The following is a 13,503-nucleotide window of genomic DNA, read 5'->3' on the forward strand; positions in this document are numbered from 1 at the left end:
TGTGTTAGTCCACACACACTGTGTAGCTGAGTCTAGGTTTATTGGCGATGTGTCTCCAAGCAATGATGAAGGCATCCTTTATTATTTTTTGTGCTTATACTACACAATGTGATTGGTCATTGTGGACCCCATCTCTTTTCAGTAAACCAGCCAAATTATACGTTTAGTTATGGCTCATTTGAGGAGAAACTGTGCATGAGGTGGGTGAGACATGGAGGGTTGATGAAAAAGGGAGTGAAAATAGAGGGGGCTGTATGTGCAAGATGCTAACTAATGCTGTGAGGGGCAGAAAGAGACTTCCATGGATTGTCGCCCCCACCTTGTGGCCTTTTGTAATAATCCCACTAGGCCATTTCAAAGTGGCAGTGAGTTTTTATAACTGGAGTTATAGGTGGGGATATTGCCCTGTGGGCCAGGTGAAAATAGGATGAAGAGAGAGCTGTCCTCAGGTTTAGTGGAGTTTGCACTGGTTGTAGCATCTCTCACTCTTGCAGGTGAATTTTAATGACTTTTTCTCCTGGTTTACAGAAAGGCTTTACACCTCTGTACATGGCAGCACAAGAGAATCACTTGGAAGTGGTTAAGTTTTTACTGGAAAATGGAGCTAATCAGAATGTAGCCACAGAAGTAAGTACCCTGGGAAAATGGCCCGCCGCCGGAAGTCTCCAGGTGCAGGACATCATTGTGGGTCCTGCGTTCCTGGGACATGGCTCGAGATGCGTCCTCTGCTGTGATCAGTGTTAAGTCTCGTTGAGTGCTCTCGACTTTCAGATCACTGCCCTCACCCTGGGTGCTGTTAAGGCCGCAAGGGAGTAAGAGACAAAGTTATGGGTCTTGAGGAATGCCCAGATGCATGCCAGGGAAATGCCATCAGAGTCGAGCATGTTCCCACTGCAACCAACACTGAAGGCTCCTTGGACAGGGGTGGGGGTGGTGTGCGTATGTATGATTGACAACTCTGCCTTGGACCCTAATGAGGAAGGCTCTGACCATGAACCCACTGGACACCCTGGACAAGTCACGTTAGCGCTGATGCTGAGTTTTGTCATTGGTGAAATGCTGAAATTGGACTAGATAGGCCTAAGGCTTCTCTTGACCCTTAACATTGTAAGATTCAGTGATTATGACTCCGTTATCATTCTGCTTCACCAGTTCATGGGGTCCTGTGCCCCCAAGTACACAACTGAGGGGATTAATGACAGGAGCTCGCAGTTGAGGCCTCAGTGTCTGGCTTGGTTTCTGGATTTGGTAGATGTTCAATAATTTTCATGAAATGAATAAATGAATGATCGTCTGCTGTGTTCAAGGCACTATCCTGGCACCAGTTGATGGGGTGAGGGGGAGGGTAGGGAAAGAAACCAGGTAGGAAGAAGCTCCTCATCGTACTTGGTCAGACTGGGAACAGATTGTGCAGGAAAATTAAATACGTGCTCAAGAAAAATTACTATGGGCTCTGTGAAATTACAGCCAAAGAAAGTGTGGCCAAGAAAAGCTTCAGAGAGGAGGTGGCATTTAAGCCAAACTTGAAGGATGAGGAGGACTTTGAAGAGCAGAGAGCTGGGGGAAGGTCATTTCAGGCTGAGGGCCTGTCGTGAGTGGGAGCCCCGTGGTATGAGAGCCTGTGTCCTGCCTTGAGGACAGCGAGTGGTCAGATCCGGTGAGAGCAAGTCGGTCTTTCCTCCTCTCCTCTGTCCAGGATGGCTTCACACCTCTTGCTGTGGCTCTGCAACAGGGCCACGAGAACGTGGTGGCACACCTCATCAACTTCGGGACGAGAGGGAAGGTGCGCCTCCCTGCCCTGCACATCGCGGCCCGCAACGACGACACCCGGACAGCTGCGGTGCTTCTGCAGAATGACCCCAACCCGGACGTGCTTTCCAAGGTGAGGGCCGCCAGACGAGGGTCAAGAAAGTTCTGGGGCCTGGACCAAGGAGCTCTATGGGTTACAGAGGCACCATCAATTCCCAACAATTTCCCCAAGAATGAACCCAGATGAGAGATGGTGCCAGCCGTGCACGCCGAGCACCAGCTCCCACAGTGCCTTCGGATTCCCACCGGCTGCATATCAGAGCCAGAGTGGACAGCCCCACTTTAAATCCCTGGTGAACGCTGAGAAAAATGTGCTTGGCGTGTGGCCGGAAGGTTCTTGTTGCTCCAGGTCATCCAGAAAAGTGTCCAGGTGGGGCAGGATGGGTCTCTAGCCAGGGTGAAACTTTGGAATCCCAGCATGCAGGGTTCTAGAATTTTATCCTGCTCTCTTTCCCTGGCTGCCCCCTGGTGGCGGGGGGCAGGTCTCCCCACAGATGGAGGTGAGAAGTAGACGGGCTTCCCAGGGGGCCTGGACAGCTAGCCATCTGAACATACTGCCTGATGTTTTCAGGCACTCCTGATCCACTGTCTGTCAGTTTGTGCTGTTAATTACTTTTCTTATATTGGGAATGGATTTGCACTGAGTTATTCACATAGTCGCCCCACCCATGGTCACTGGGATTTGTCTGAAAAATTGCTTACTGGATTAGGCATGGTCTGGGGTTAAAGAACAGAATGATGACAACAGATGCACCAAGGGGTCAAAGGGCTGCCTTTGGCCAGCCAGCAGAGGGAGCACAGCCTTTTAGGGGAATGAAACAATCCTAGAATTAAGATCATAGCCACCATAACACTTTCATTCATTCATTCAGATCTCTTCATAAGTAACCATGCAGATGAATGGGCCCTGCAGAGGGTAACCTAATCCTAGGCTGTGGTTTGTCCATGTGAACCACAAAACAAAGAGTGTGGGTCCCTCAGGTAGCACCTGGCTTTGGAATGTAACTTGTCAGCACATGTTCTCATCATTCAACTTCTGCTTTATGTATATGGTCCTCTGGCCCTGCCAGCTTTTTCAGAATCCCTGGGCTGATTGTGAGATAGAAATGACAGTACATGGCATATGACAAGTTGTTCCCCCTCTCTTGTGCCTCAGACGGGATTCACCCCCCTCCACATCGCAGCTCACTACGAGAACCTCAACGTGGCCCAGTTACTCCTCAACAGAGGAGCCAGTGTCAACTTCACGCCACAGGTGAGGCTCCCTGCAGGCCCCGCACAGGCACTGGGGGCTGTCTAGAATCAGGCACTCCTGCCTCTCACTGTGGCACTCTGAGTGTCCCCTGTACTGCAGAGTGCCTGTGGTGGGACAGCCCTGATGCCTATCGAGGCTTCTAGTGGGTAGGTTTCTAATCATCCACCCATTCCAGAAGTGGGAAATCTGGAGGGCAGGAGGCTGGCTTTCTTCCAGCCCATTACGTTGACTCTGGGAGACCTGGGCTTGGCCAGCTTGCTGTGATTAACTACGATGCTATCAAGTCCTTACAGGTTTTTAAATCTTTCTTAGGCAAGAGATGTCCTCACAGTGGGCTTAAAGTGGCTGCTTGTGCTGCTGCCGTTGTGGGGCTGGGACCAGGGGCCCCGGGAAGTGGGGGGCAGAGCAGCTGCATTCAACAGGAAGATGCTGTGCCCTGACTGGTCCCCGTTCCTCCCCTCCAGAACGGCATCACGCCACTGCACATCGCCTCCCGCAGGGGGAACGTGATCATGGTGCGGCTCCTACTGGACCGCGGGGCCCAGATAGAAACAAGGACCAAGGTGGGTGCCAGCAAGCTCTGTGGCAAGGCCAGGGGAGGGAATTCTGCCTTCCAGAAGTGACGCAGTGATGGACATTCAGCCTCCCAGAGCAGCCTGCAGCAGGACCCAGGGTGCAGTGGGACATATTACAAGACTGTGCTGAAGGAAGTCTTGTGCTGGTCCTGAAGGAGGCATGCGCACTTCTGCGGCTGGAATGATGCTGCGAGCAGTCTTCTCTCCACACGGCCTCTGAGAGGTGCCTTTGGGGTTTTCTGTTTTTGGCTCTGTCTTTTAAAGGATGAATTGACACCTCTCCACTGTGCAGCTCGGAATGGGCATGTGCGAATCTCAGAGATCCTGCTGGACCACGGGGCCCCCATCCAAGCCAAAACCAAGGTGTGTGCTTCCTTTCCACGAGGAGTATCCCTTAGGCAGGGCTCCAGGTCAGGCCACCCAGGATCAAATCCCATTTCTGAGAAACAGAGATGCTGATACTACTAGCTGAGCCAGTGTGCGTGGTGTTTACCCCAATGCCTGTCACACAGGAGGCACTCAGTATAGCTCTAATTATTATCTAGATCAGGGTCGGCAAACTTTTCCTCTAAAGGGCCAGATAGTAAATATTTCTAAGCTTTACAGGCCACGGTCTCTGTTGAAACCATTCAACTCTGCCATCGCAGTGGGAAAGCGGCTGTGGATAATATGCAAATAAGTGGCCTAGTTGAGTTCCAATAAAACTTTATTTACAAACACAGGCAGCGGGCAGATTTGACCTGCAAGCTATTTGCCCACTCTAGCTCTGAGTCAACCCTTGTCTCTTTTATCTTGGATCCAGAAAAACAGGAGCTCAGTGCTCCCAGGAGTCTTAGAGCCTGGGCCAGGCTGGGGTGAAGTTACAAAGAAAGCAAAACAGTTCTTCTCAAGTCCATTAGGGCTCAGAGCACAGGCCCGTCCTTCAGTTCTGGTCTGAGGTCTCCAGTCTGCCTGGGCCGCCCCGTGCTGCCTGCGCCTCCTCCAGGCTCTCTGCCCCTTTCCTTGGGGCGAGTTCAGAAGTCATGTCGAAACAGAGCAAGGTAGAAACCAGGCCGATTCACGGTCACACTGGAGGTTTCCTGTCAGCAGCTCTCTGTCGTAAGATTGCAGCACAGTCGCACAGTCCATAACCATGAAAGCCAGTTGACTGCCTGACAGATTATCGTGTGAATGTTCTGCAGAGCTATCTCTAACTTGGGTCGTGAGTCACAGAACCAAGCTGCCCTTTGTGTGTGTGTGTGTCTGTGTGTTGGGCAGAGGTATCGTCTACCCCCCAGTTTATTTCTCATTGAATCCTCCATCCACAATTGATTTGCTGTGTGACTTTGAGCATGTCTCTTACTCTCTCTGTGCCTCAGTTTCCCCTTCTGGAGAGTTCTACTCTCTCCTGGGGTAGTCAGGATGATTGCAGGAGATGATATCTTTGAAAGTGCATATAAAAGTAAAAATCCTCAGATAAGTGAAGGTAAAATTGCTGATGCCAATTATATTATTAGGTCAGGAAATTCTGCACATTTTTCCACCAAGTCCCTGTATTTAAACTTATGTAATTGTTCCTAAGTTAGGAATGATTTTATATTATCTGGATGATTAGAAAGAGGCTAAAAAAGATGGTTATAAAAGTGCCTTACTGAGAACTTCTGGCTTTTCAGTTGGGAAGGATGGAAGGGCCTTTCTGAAATGCAGTAAGTGGGCACCGTGCTAGTTTGCGTGGGCTACTGTGACCAAGTACTACACGCTGAGTGGCTCAAACAGCAGAAACTTACTGTCTTGAAGTTCTGGAGTGTTGCAGCACTGGTCCTTCTGAGGCTGTGAGGGAGGACCTGTTCCAGGCCTCTCTCCTGGCCTCTGGTGATTTGCTTACAATTTCTGGTGTCCTTGGCTGTGGACGCGTCACCTTGCTCTCTGCCTTCATCCTCACATGGTGTTTTCTCTGTATGTGTGCGTGTGTGTCCAGATTTCCCGTTTACAAGGACAGCAGTCAGATTGGACTAGGGCCACACTAATGACCTCATCTTAACTAATGACACCTGCAATGCCCCTATTTCCAAATACAGCTACATTCCGAGGTTAGGAATCCCCACGTTCTGGGGGTCAGGACTCCAATATGTGGATATCGAAGGCGCACAATTCAACCCCTGACACTGATCGTGGCTGTCATGCAGGCTGATTGGGTTACTCCCTTGCTGAAAGTCCTCTTTCTCTTGTCACTTTCTGAAAGCCGATGTCCCAGTCCCTTAGTGCATAGACTCTCATGATGCAGCTCTTGCCAGCCCCTCCAGCCCAGCTCCATACCCCGTCACGTGCTCCCCTGCATGTTTAACTGTGTACAGGTCCCTGAGTGCCTCAGGACTAGCTGCCTCTGTGGTGCTGCACATACGGTTCCCTTCACTGTGGCACTGCGAATGCTGTTCCCTTTGCTGTGGCGCTGCCCATGTTGTTCCTTTTGTTGGGAGATTCTTCCCCTTTTGTCTTCCTGGTGAAGTCCTAGCTCAGGGATCACCTCCTCCTGGAAGCCTTCTCTCGAGCTGTGTCCCTCCCTCTTTGTGACTCCCCCCTCCTGTGTCCCTCTGTGCTTTGACCCTGCTTTCCCTGGTGTCACCATACTGAATGGCGACAACGTGTCTCTTTCCTCGTCTTTTATCTACTGGTCTACCAGCTTCCTTAGGCCAGAAGCGATGTCTCTTCTCTTCTCTTTCCCCAGAGCGCAACCCATTCTTGGTACACATTAATCATTTAATAAATATTTGTTGAATCAATGTCTGAATGAATGAGTGAATGAGTCTTCTCTGTCTGTAATGTTTTTTAAAATAAATTGCTATCTGAGAAACAATGAGAATCCTTAAAAGTTTCTCAATCGATGTACATTTGTTAGGGGCAATGCACAGAGGGGTTTAGATCCAACTTACATTTTATTGTCATTCATTCATTCAAACCACATTAATTAAGGACCACTATGTGTGTTACATGCGTTTACGGGGCACTGTAGGAGGCATATAAGAGATATTAGGCACAGTCTTAATATCTCTTAAGAAGCTTATAAGTAAGGAGAGAAGATACACACACCTGAAAAGTTAATTACGAATCCAACTCAGCAAATACGTGAATAAGGCCCAAGTGAGTGGCACAGGTCAGCAAGGCTGCAGAAGTCCAGGGCAGTCAGGGAAGGCTTCTTGGAGAGGTGGGGCCGGCTAGAGCTGGCTTGGAGGATTTGGCTAGGTGGAAAGGAGAATGTTTGCAGTCAGAGGCTAGCATGAGTGTGGAAGCCAGAATGAACTATGCTCCGTCAGGAGCCACACAGAGCATCGTGTAGGGAAGAAGTAGAAGTGAGGTTGGAATCATTGCCCTGAATTGCTGTGTTCTGTCCCCAGAAGCCTTTGTGGTTACTTATTTTTTCCTCTTCACTCAGAATGGCTTGTCCCCAATTCACATGGCGGCTCAGGGAGACCACCTCGACTGTGTCCGACTTCTTTTGGAATACAACGCCGAGATAGATGACATCACCCTGGACCACCTGACCCCACTCCACGTGGCAGCCCACTGCGGCCATCACAGAGTGGCCAAGGTCCTTTTGGATAAAGGAGCCAAACCCAACTCCAGAGCCCTGGTGAGTGGGCAGCTCTTGGAGAAGTTGCCAGATGGGCAAGGGCCAAGGGAGGCAGGACCAGACTGCATGGCCGGAGCTTGTGGGAAGGGCCCCAGCTGGTGCCTGGAACGACTCCTGAGATTCAGGGCCTGCAGAGTGGCAATGCCTGCTAAGGCCCAGAAGGCATGGCAACGCACAGCCAGGGTGGCAACCTTCACATTCCCCCACATCCAGCTGGGTGTCGCCTCCTTCACCCGATGACTGTGGCCCCTGGTAACAGACTGAGGTCAAGGGTGGGTTTGGGCCCAGGAAACCTGACTCAAGAAGTAGTGTTTGTGGTAGGTTCGTGGGTTGGTGTGCCACTCCATCAGAGCCAGGCCCAGAGCAGAGGGATGGTGACTTCTTAGAGACTGCCTGGCTTTTTTTTTTTTTAATTAATTAATTATTTATTTATTTTTATTGAGTTGATAGGTTACAATCTTGTGAAATTTCAGTTGTACGTTAATGTTTGTCATTCGTGTTGTAGGTGTACCACTTCACCATTTGTGCCCACCCCCCACCCCACCTTTCCCCTGGCATCCGCTAAACTGTTCTTAGTCCACATTTTTAAATTCCTCATATGAGTGGAGTCATACACAGATTATCCTTCTCTAGCTGGCTTATGTCACTTAACATAATTCCCTCAAGGTCCATCCATGTTATTGCAAATGGAATGATTTTGTTCTGTTTTGCAGCTGAGTAGTATTCCATTGTATATGTGTACCACATCTTCTTTATCCATTCGTCTGTTGCTGGGCACTTAGGTTGCTTCCATGTATTGGCTATTGTAAATAATGCTGCAATGAACATTGGGGTACATAGGACTTTTGGGATTGCTGACTTCAAGCTGTTTGGATAAATACCCAGTAGTGGGATGGCTAGATCGTATGGTAGTTCTATTTTTAACTTTTTGAGGAATCTCCATACTGTATTCCATAGTGGCTGCACCAGTTTGCATTCCCACAAGCAGTGTATGAGGGCTCCTTTTTCTCCACAACCTCTCCAACATTTGCTACTATTAGTTTTAGATATTTCTGTCATTCTAATGGGTATAAGGTGATATCTTAGTGTAGTTTTGATTTGCATTTCCCTGATGATCAGACTGCCTGGCTTTTTGATCTGCTTTGGGGCGAGTGAAATGGCCTGAGCTTAGCATCCTTCCTCTGCCCAGGGGCTTACAGTTTTCCTGGTGCTCTTGCAGAGGTGAGTTCAGGCCCAAAGCAAATTTCCTGCTGGGAGTGTGGTTCCTCGCCCTCCTCTCCTGGGCCAGGGGCTCCCAGGGCAGCTTCAGGGGTCTAGTGGAGCAGGAGCTCTGCACGGAGCATGCCCACGATCACCATGTCCTTCCTGCCCATTCCCCTCAAGGAGGAGGAGAATGGAGAAGGCTAGACAGCCGCCAGGAACAGCAAGGATGGCTCATTCATTCACTCAGAAAGCTTTCACTGAGCACTCACCAGTGCCAGGCGCTATCGTGGGGTGGGCAGCGTTTCTCAACGTCAGCACTGTTGATGTTTTGGGCTGATATTCTGTATCGTGAGGGCTGGCCTGTACACTGTAGGATGTTTAGCAGCATCTCTGGCCTCTACCCCTAGGCACTAATGGCATTCCTCCCTTATTGTGACAATCGAAAATGTTTCCAAACATTGCTCAATGTCACCGGGGTGGGGGGAGGGGATCTTGTCCATTTTGAGAACCACTGCCCTAGGGGGATAAAGCGCAGACAAAAACCAGCAAACAAACAAGAAACCCTGCTTTTGTGGAGCTGACATTCTAGTGCATCACTGAGGAGCAGAGCTGGTACACAGAAACCATCTTACTGAGAATGATCAGCAGTTTCTGGGAAGAGGGATCATGATTTGCTTCACAGAAGTGCTCTTTCCTGTAAATTTCCCCTTAAGGAAACTTTAAACAGCAGGCTCTGTTCGTGCATCCAAAATTATGATTAAATTTTTGAAAAAGGTTTACAGACAACACGTTCAGGGACATGCCTGGTACATAAAGTGGGAGCCAGCTGCCTCTTATGTGCTTTGCCGTAACTGACAGTGTGGTCTGCGGGAATCGCTGATAGGCTGGGGCAGAGGCTGCCTTTTCCCTGGCGAGGGGGTCTGGGTGTTCCTTGGGCTAGCGTGTAAACTCCTGCTTGTCTGTCTCCCTTCGTGTGGGGCTGCAGAATGGCTTTACCCCCTTACACATCGCCTGCAAGAAGAATCACATGCGTGTCATGGAGCTGCTGCTGAAGACAGGGGCCTCCATCGACGCTGTCACTGAGGTAGGAGAACTCTGCAGATGAGCGGCTGGGCTCTGCCACGGTCTTCCTTCAGTAGCCTTGAGAGTGGTTCTTGGTAGCTATATGTGGCTGCAGGGGCGCATGTGCGTATGCGAGTCTAAACCGCTCAGAGGAATAAATAAGGGGTGACTAAGACGAGGGAACATATGTCAAGTCTCTGGGAGCTTTCCAAGATCAGATGCAATTTGTTAAGTTGTAAAAGTGGGTAGAATCACCCTGCAGTGGTTGCTTTTCCTCCAGCCATTTTCCTGGAAGCAAACTCATCTCATTTAACTCCCTTTTCTTGGAAACCCATTCTGGAGCATCTAGAGGCAAGAAAGCATTGGATACATCTGGCCGCGTCTTCTTTGGAGGAGCGGGAAAGGCTCCTGTCTTCTCATTCCTTTCTTGTCTGTTCCAGTCTGGCCTGACACCTCTCCACGTAGCCTCCTTCATGGGGCACCTGCCCATCGTGAAGACCCTCCTGCAGCGGGGGGCGTCACCCAATGTCTCCAACGTGGTAAGCCTGTGGGGAGAGTGAGGGCTCTTTGCTCTGGACCAAGAGCTCAAAGGGCGGCTTTAACTAGGGATCTCAAGATCTCCTCTCTGGGGGAAGAGGTGGAGTTCTCAAAGTAGGCTGAGACTTGGGGAGAACATCCAGGTTTACGGATGCTTTCCCGATTAAGCTTGTCACACATCTATGAGTCTTGGAGGTTTTATTTTGGACAATAATTTGGGAACTTCTGAAAGTGTTATCTGAGAATACATTTACATTTGTAAACATTCATTAACTCTGGGGTTGACTTTGAAGTGTACCTAGAAGACACGCACATGCACACACACACACGCACACACACTCCAGGCCTCTGCAGGCTGAAGGCTAAAGGAGCTCCTGAGGGGGGTGACTCTACCTCTTGGACAAAACCCCCACACCACTCTGGGCTGGCACTTTGGAGCTCTGTGTGTGTCCTTTCGGAAACCCAGCTTGCATTAACACTTCGATGATTTTGTTATTTTACAGAAAGTGGAGACCCCGCTACACATGGCAGCCAGAGCAGGGCACGTGGAAGTGGCCAAATATTTGCTCCAGAACAAAGCCAAAGTCAATGCCAAGGCCAAGGTGAGTTTGGGAGGTGGGCAGGGAAGGGTCCTGGGACGTAAGCAATTCAAGTGTGATGAGAAGTCCATCTTGATTAGAGGCCTGGCTGCAGTGCTGGTGGCACAAAGGTCCCTGTCATTCCCGTGTCGGTTCCACTAAAGGCTCAGATTGTGCTTTGCAGAGGTTCTGAGAAGGCCAGAGATATTTTTGTATCAGATATTTTGTGTGCATATTTGTATTTGTATGTTTCTTTAGGATAATGAAAGTCCAAGGAGCAGGGCTGGCCTGCAGTGTTGACCAGGCTGGAAGGGTTCCGTCATGGTCACAGTCAGGGTATAAGAAGAGAAGCAACCTTTCGAAGAAAGTGTTGCCAGTGAAAATCAGTCATGAATTTCTTGATCTAAAAATGGGTGATTCCCCCTTGTTGTAAAAGGCATTTTGGGGGGATTGAGTGAGCAAGGAGGAAGAGTAGCTGCCGAGTTTGCAATCGATGGGCGTTGGCCAAGATTAGACTCCTCCCTCCCAGGCCACGGGGCTCTGTTCAGAATTAGGACTGTGGTTTGTGTTTGGGCCACGTGGAGAAGGCCCCCGCTGGGCCCAGTAACACAGGGCGCTCACCCATTGACCGCCTTCAGTATCAGGCACGGACAGGAAGGGACGGTGGGGATGAACAGTCATCTTTCCCGTCAGCAGTTTACCTTCTCCCGTGACCCTGGCACAGAGAAATCCGAGCAGCCTGCAAACAGAAAGACAAACGTCCACTCAGACGTGACTTGAGAGACAGTAACAGCAACCACGATTTATTGGATGCCTATTGTGTGCCACACACAGTGCGTAACATCTTATATACGCTGTCTGCTTGATCCTAACCATAGCCCCATAAGGTAGACATTATTATTCCAATTTCACAGATGACAAGGCTGAGTCTTTGGGCAACTAAGTAAAAATAACAACTAATGTGAAGGGTTGTTGGAAGGATTAAATAAGAGAGGACATATTGGTTTCTGTAACTCAGAGACTTGATTTGAATCTCACCTCTTCATCTTACTAGCTGTGTGACCCTGAGAAAGTCGTTTAACGTTTCTGGGCCTCACCTTCCTTCTTTGTAAAATGCAGAGTTGGATTAGGTAAGCTTAGTATTTCCTGTTTTTTGTTTTCACTTCGGGTTTCAGGATGACCAGACCCCGCTTCACTGTGCAGCTCGCATTGGCCACACAAACATGGTGAAGCTCCTGCTAGAAAATAATGCCAACCCCAACCTGGCCACCACTGCCGGGCACACCCCCTTGCACACTGCAGCCCGAGAGGGCCATGTGGAAACAGCCCTGGCCCTTCTGGAAAAGGAAGCATCCCAGGCGAGCATGACCAAGGTACAGGCTTCCTCCTCCTGTTCTCCAGAAGGGACAGGCCAGTCACTGTGGGGTCCGGAGCATGGGCGGGGCACTCCCCTTGATGGTGCTGGGAGCAGCTGGGAAGGCAGCACCCACAGGCCTGGCCGCCATCTGGGAGCCTGTTGTATCGTCATCCTTCCCCAGAAAGGTGGTCAATTGTAATCTCTCCTCCACCCACCCAGCCTTCACCATGCAATAGCTATCTGCTCAGCACCTGCTCTCCACAAGTCAGGCAGGTTCTGGGATACAGGAGGGATCGAGACCCCTGCCTCAGCTAGCCAGCAGTCACGTAACAACACAAGATGGTTTTATGCTTCATCCCGAGAGGTGGGGGCAGCAGGCAGTGGAGGAAGCCTGCTGATTCCTGAGGTCTTGACCTCGCAGAGGGATCAGAAATCCTGTGCCCTTGGTTTGCTTGGCGTCGCCATGCCACTTAAGTGCGATGCCTCCTTAGCCACAGACCCTTTCTCCCGGGAGGACAGCTGTGGCTCCCATGGTTCTGACGGCCTGTGTTTCTCCTCAGAAAGGATTTACCCCTCTCCATGTGGCGGCAAAGTACGGGAAGGTTCAGGTGGCAAACGTGCTGCTGGAATGGGCTGCTCATCCAAATGCTGCAGGAAAAGTGAGTTTGAACTCCCTTCCTCTGAGGTTAGAGAACAGAACAACAATAAACATTACCGCTTGTGAGTGGCCTTGCCTGCCTAAGCCTGTCTGTCCTGTTTGAGTGGGCAGCCACCCAGAGGGAATGGCCTTTGGGAATACAGGTCTTCCTGACACAGGCCTTCTCCTTTCAGAAAGACCTGGTGGCCAGGTCTTGTGGCCACCACAAGGTCAGTGGGTTTGCTGATTGCACTGCTCCCTTGGGGCCCCAGGAATGAGGAGGTGGCCCCAGGGCCAGCTGGTTCTGCTCCTTAGTGACTTCAGATCATGACAGGCTCTGGAACAATTTTAACCAGATTTTACCGTATAAAAGATACGGATCCCAAAATGGTGCTGCCTGTAGCCAAAGGGACCGCTTGCAGGAGGTCAATTGCTGAAGGCCGTTCTCTGTCTCTCACCCCGCAGAACGGCTTGACGCCCCTACACGTGGCCGTCCATCACAACCACCTGGACATCGTCAAGCTGCTGCTTCGCCGGGGTGGCTCCCCGCACAGCCCCGCCTGGGTAAGGCCGCCCGCAGGGCGCTCCGGCCGCGGCCGGGCTGTTGGAGTTTGTTTTTATTTTTACCTCAGAAATCTCGCCTCACTTTCAGGAGTGTTGCCTGCAGTATAACTGCTGCTATTTGGGGACCAGAGCGGGTGGGAAGGGGGTAAGAGCTGTAGCAACAGGTAACCTCCCAGACGTGGCATTCGCCTTGCACAACCAACGTGTTCCCCAAGCAGCGGCACGAGTGGCTGCCAAAGGCCCGCATGCCCACGACTCTCCGGGGGCCTTGCTCTCTGTCTGCTGCCGGTGGCGCAGAGGCCGCATTTGAGAAATAGTC

The 13,503-nt window shown here is 50.5% G+C and overlaps 1 protein-coding gene across 1 annotated transcript in view; it reads left to right on the forward strand.

Annotated features, from left to right (window-relative positions):
- The window catches only part of ANK1 (ankyrin 1), a 103,109-nt gene that overhangs the window by 30,856 nt on the left and 58,750 nt on the right, over window positions 1-13,503 (forward strand). The window contains exons 5-16 of the mRNA XM_046648669.1: window positions 529-627; window positions 1,697-1,882; window positions 2,966-3,064; window positions 3,529-3,627; window positions 3,904-4,002; window positions 7,049-7,246; window positions 9,435-9,533; window positions 9,952-10,050; window positions 10,552-10,650; window positions 11,802-11,999; window positions 12,544-12,642; window positions 13,086-13,184. Coding sequence (XP_046504625.1) covers window positions 529-627; window positions 1,697-1,882; window positions 2,966-3,064; window positions 3,529-3,627; window positions 3,904-4,002; window positions 7,049-7,246; window positions 9,435-9,533; window positions 9,952-10,050; window positions 10,552-10,650; window positions 11,802-11,999; window positions 12,544-12,642; window positions 13,086-13,184 — 1,473 coding nt within the window. The remainder of the gene's footprint in view (window positions 1-528; window positions 628-1,696; window positions 1,883-2,965; window positions 3,065-3,528; window positions 3,628-3,903; window positions 4,003-7,048; window positions 7,247-9,434; window positions 9,534-9,951; window positions 10,051-10,551; window positions 10,651-11,801; window positions 12,000-12,543; window positions 12,643-13,085; window positions 13,185-13,503) is intronic.

Source organism: Equus quagga, chromosome 22 (assembly GCF_021613505.1).
Source record: "Equus quagga isolate Etosha38 chromosome 22, UCLA_HA_Equagga_1.0, whole genome shotgun sequence".
NCBI classification, from domain to species: domain Eukaryota; kingdom Metazoa; phylum Chordata; class Mammalia; order Perissodactyla; family Equidae; genus Equus; species Equus quagga.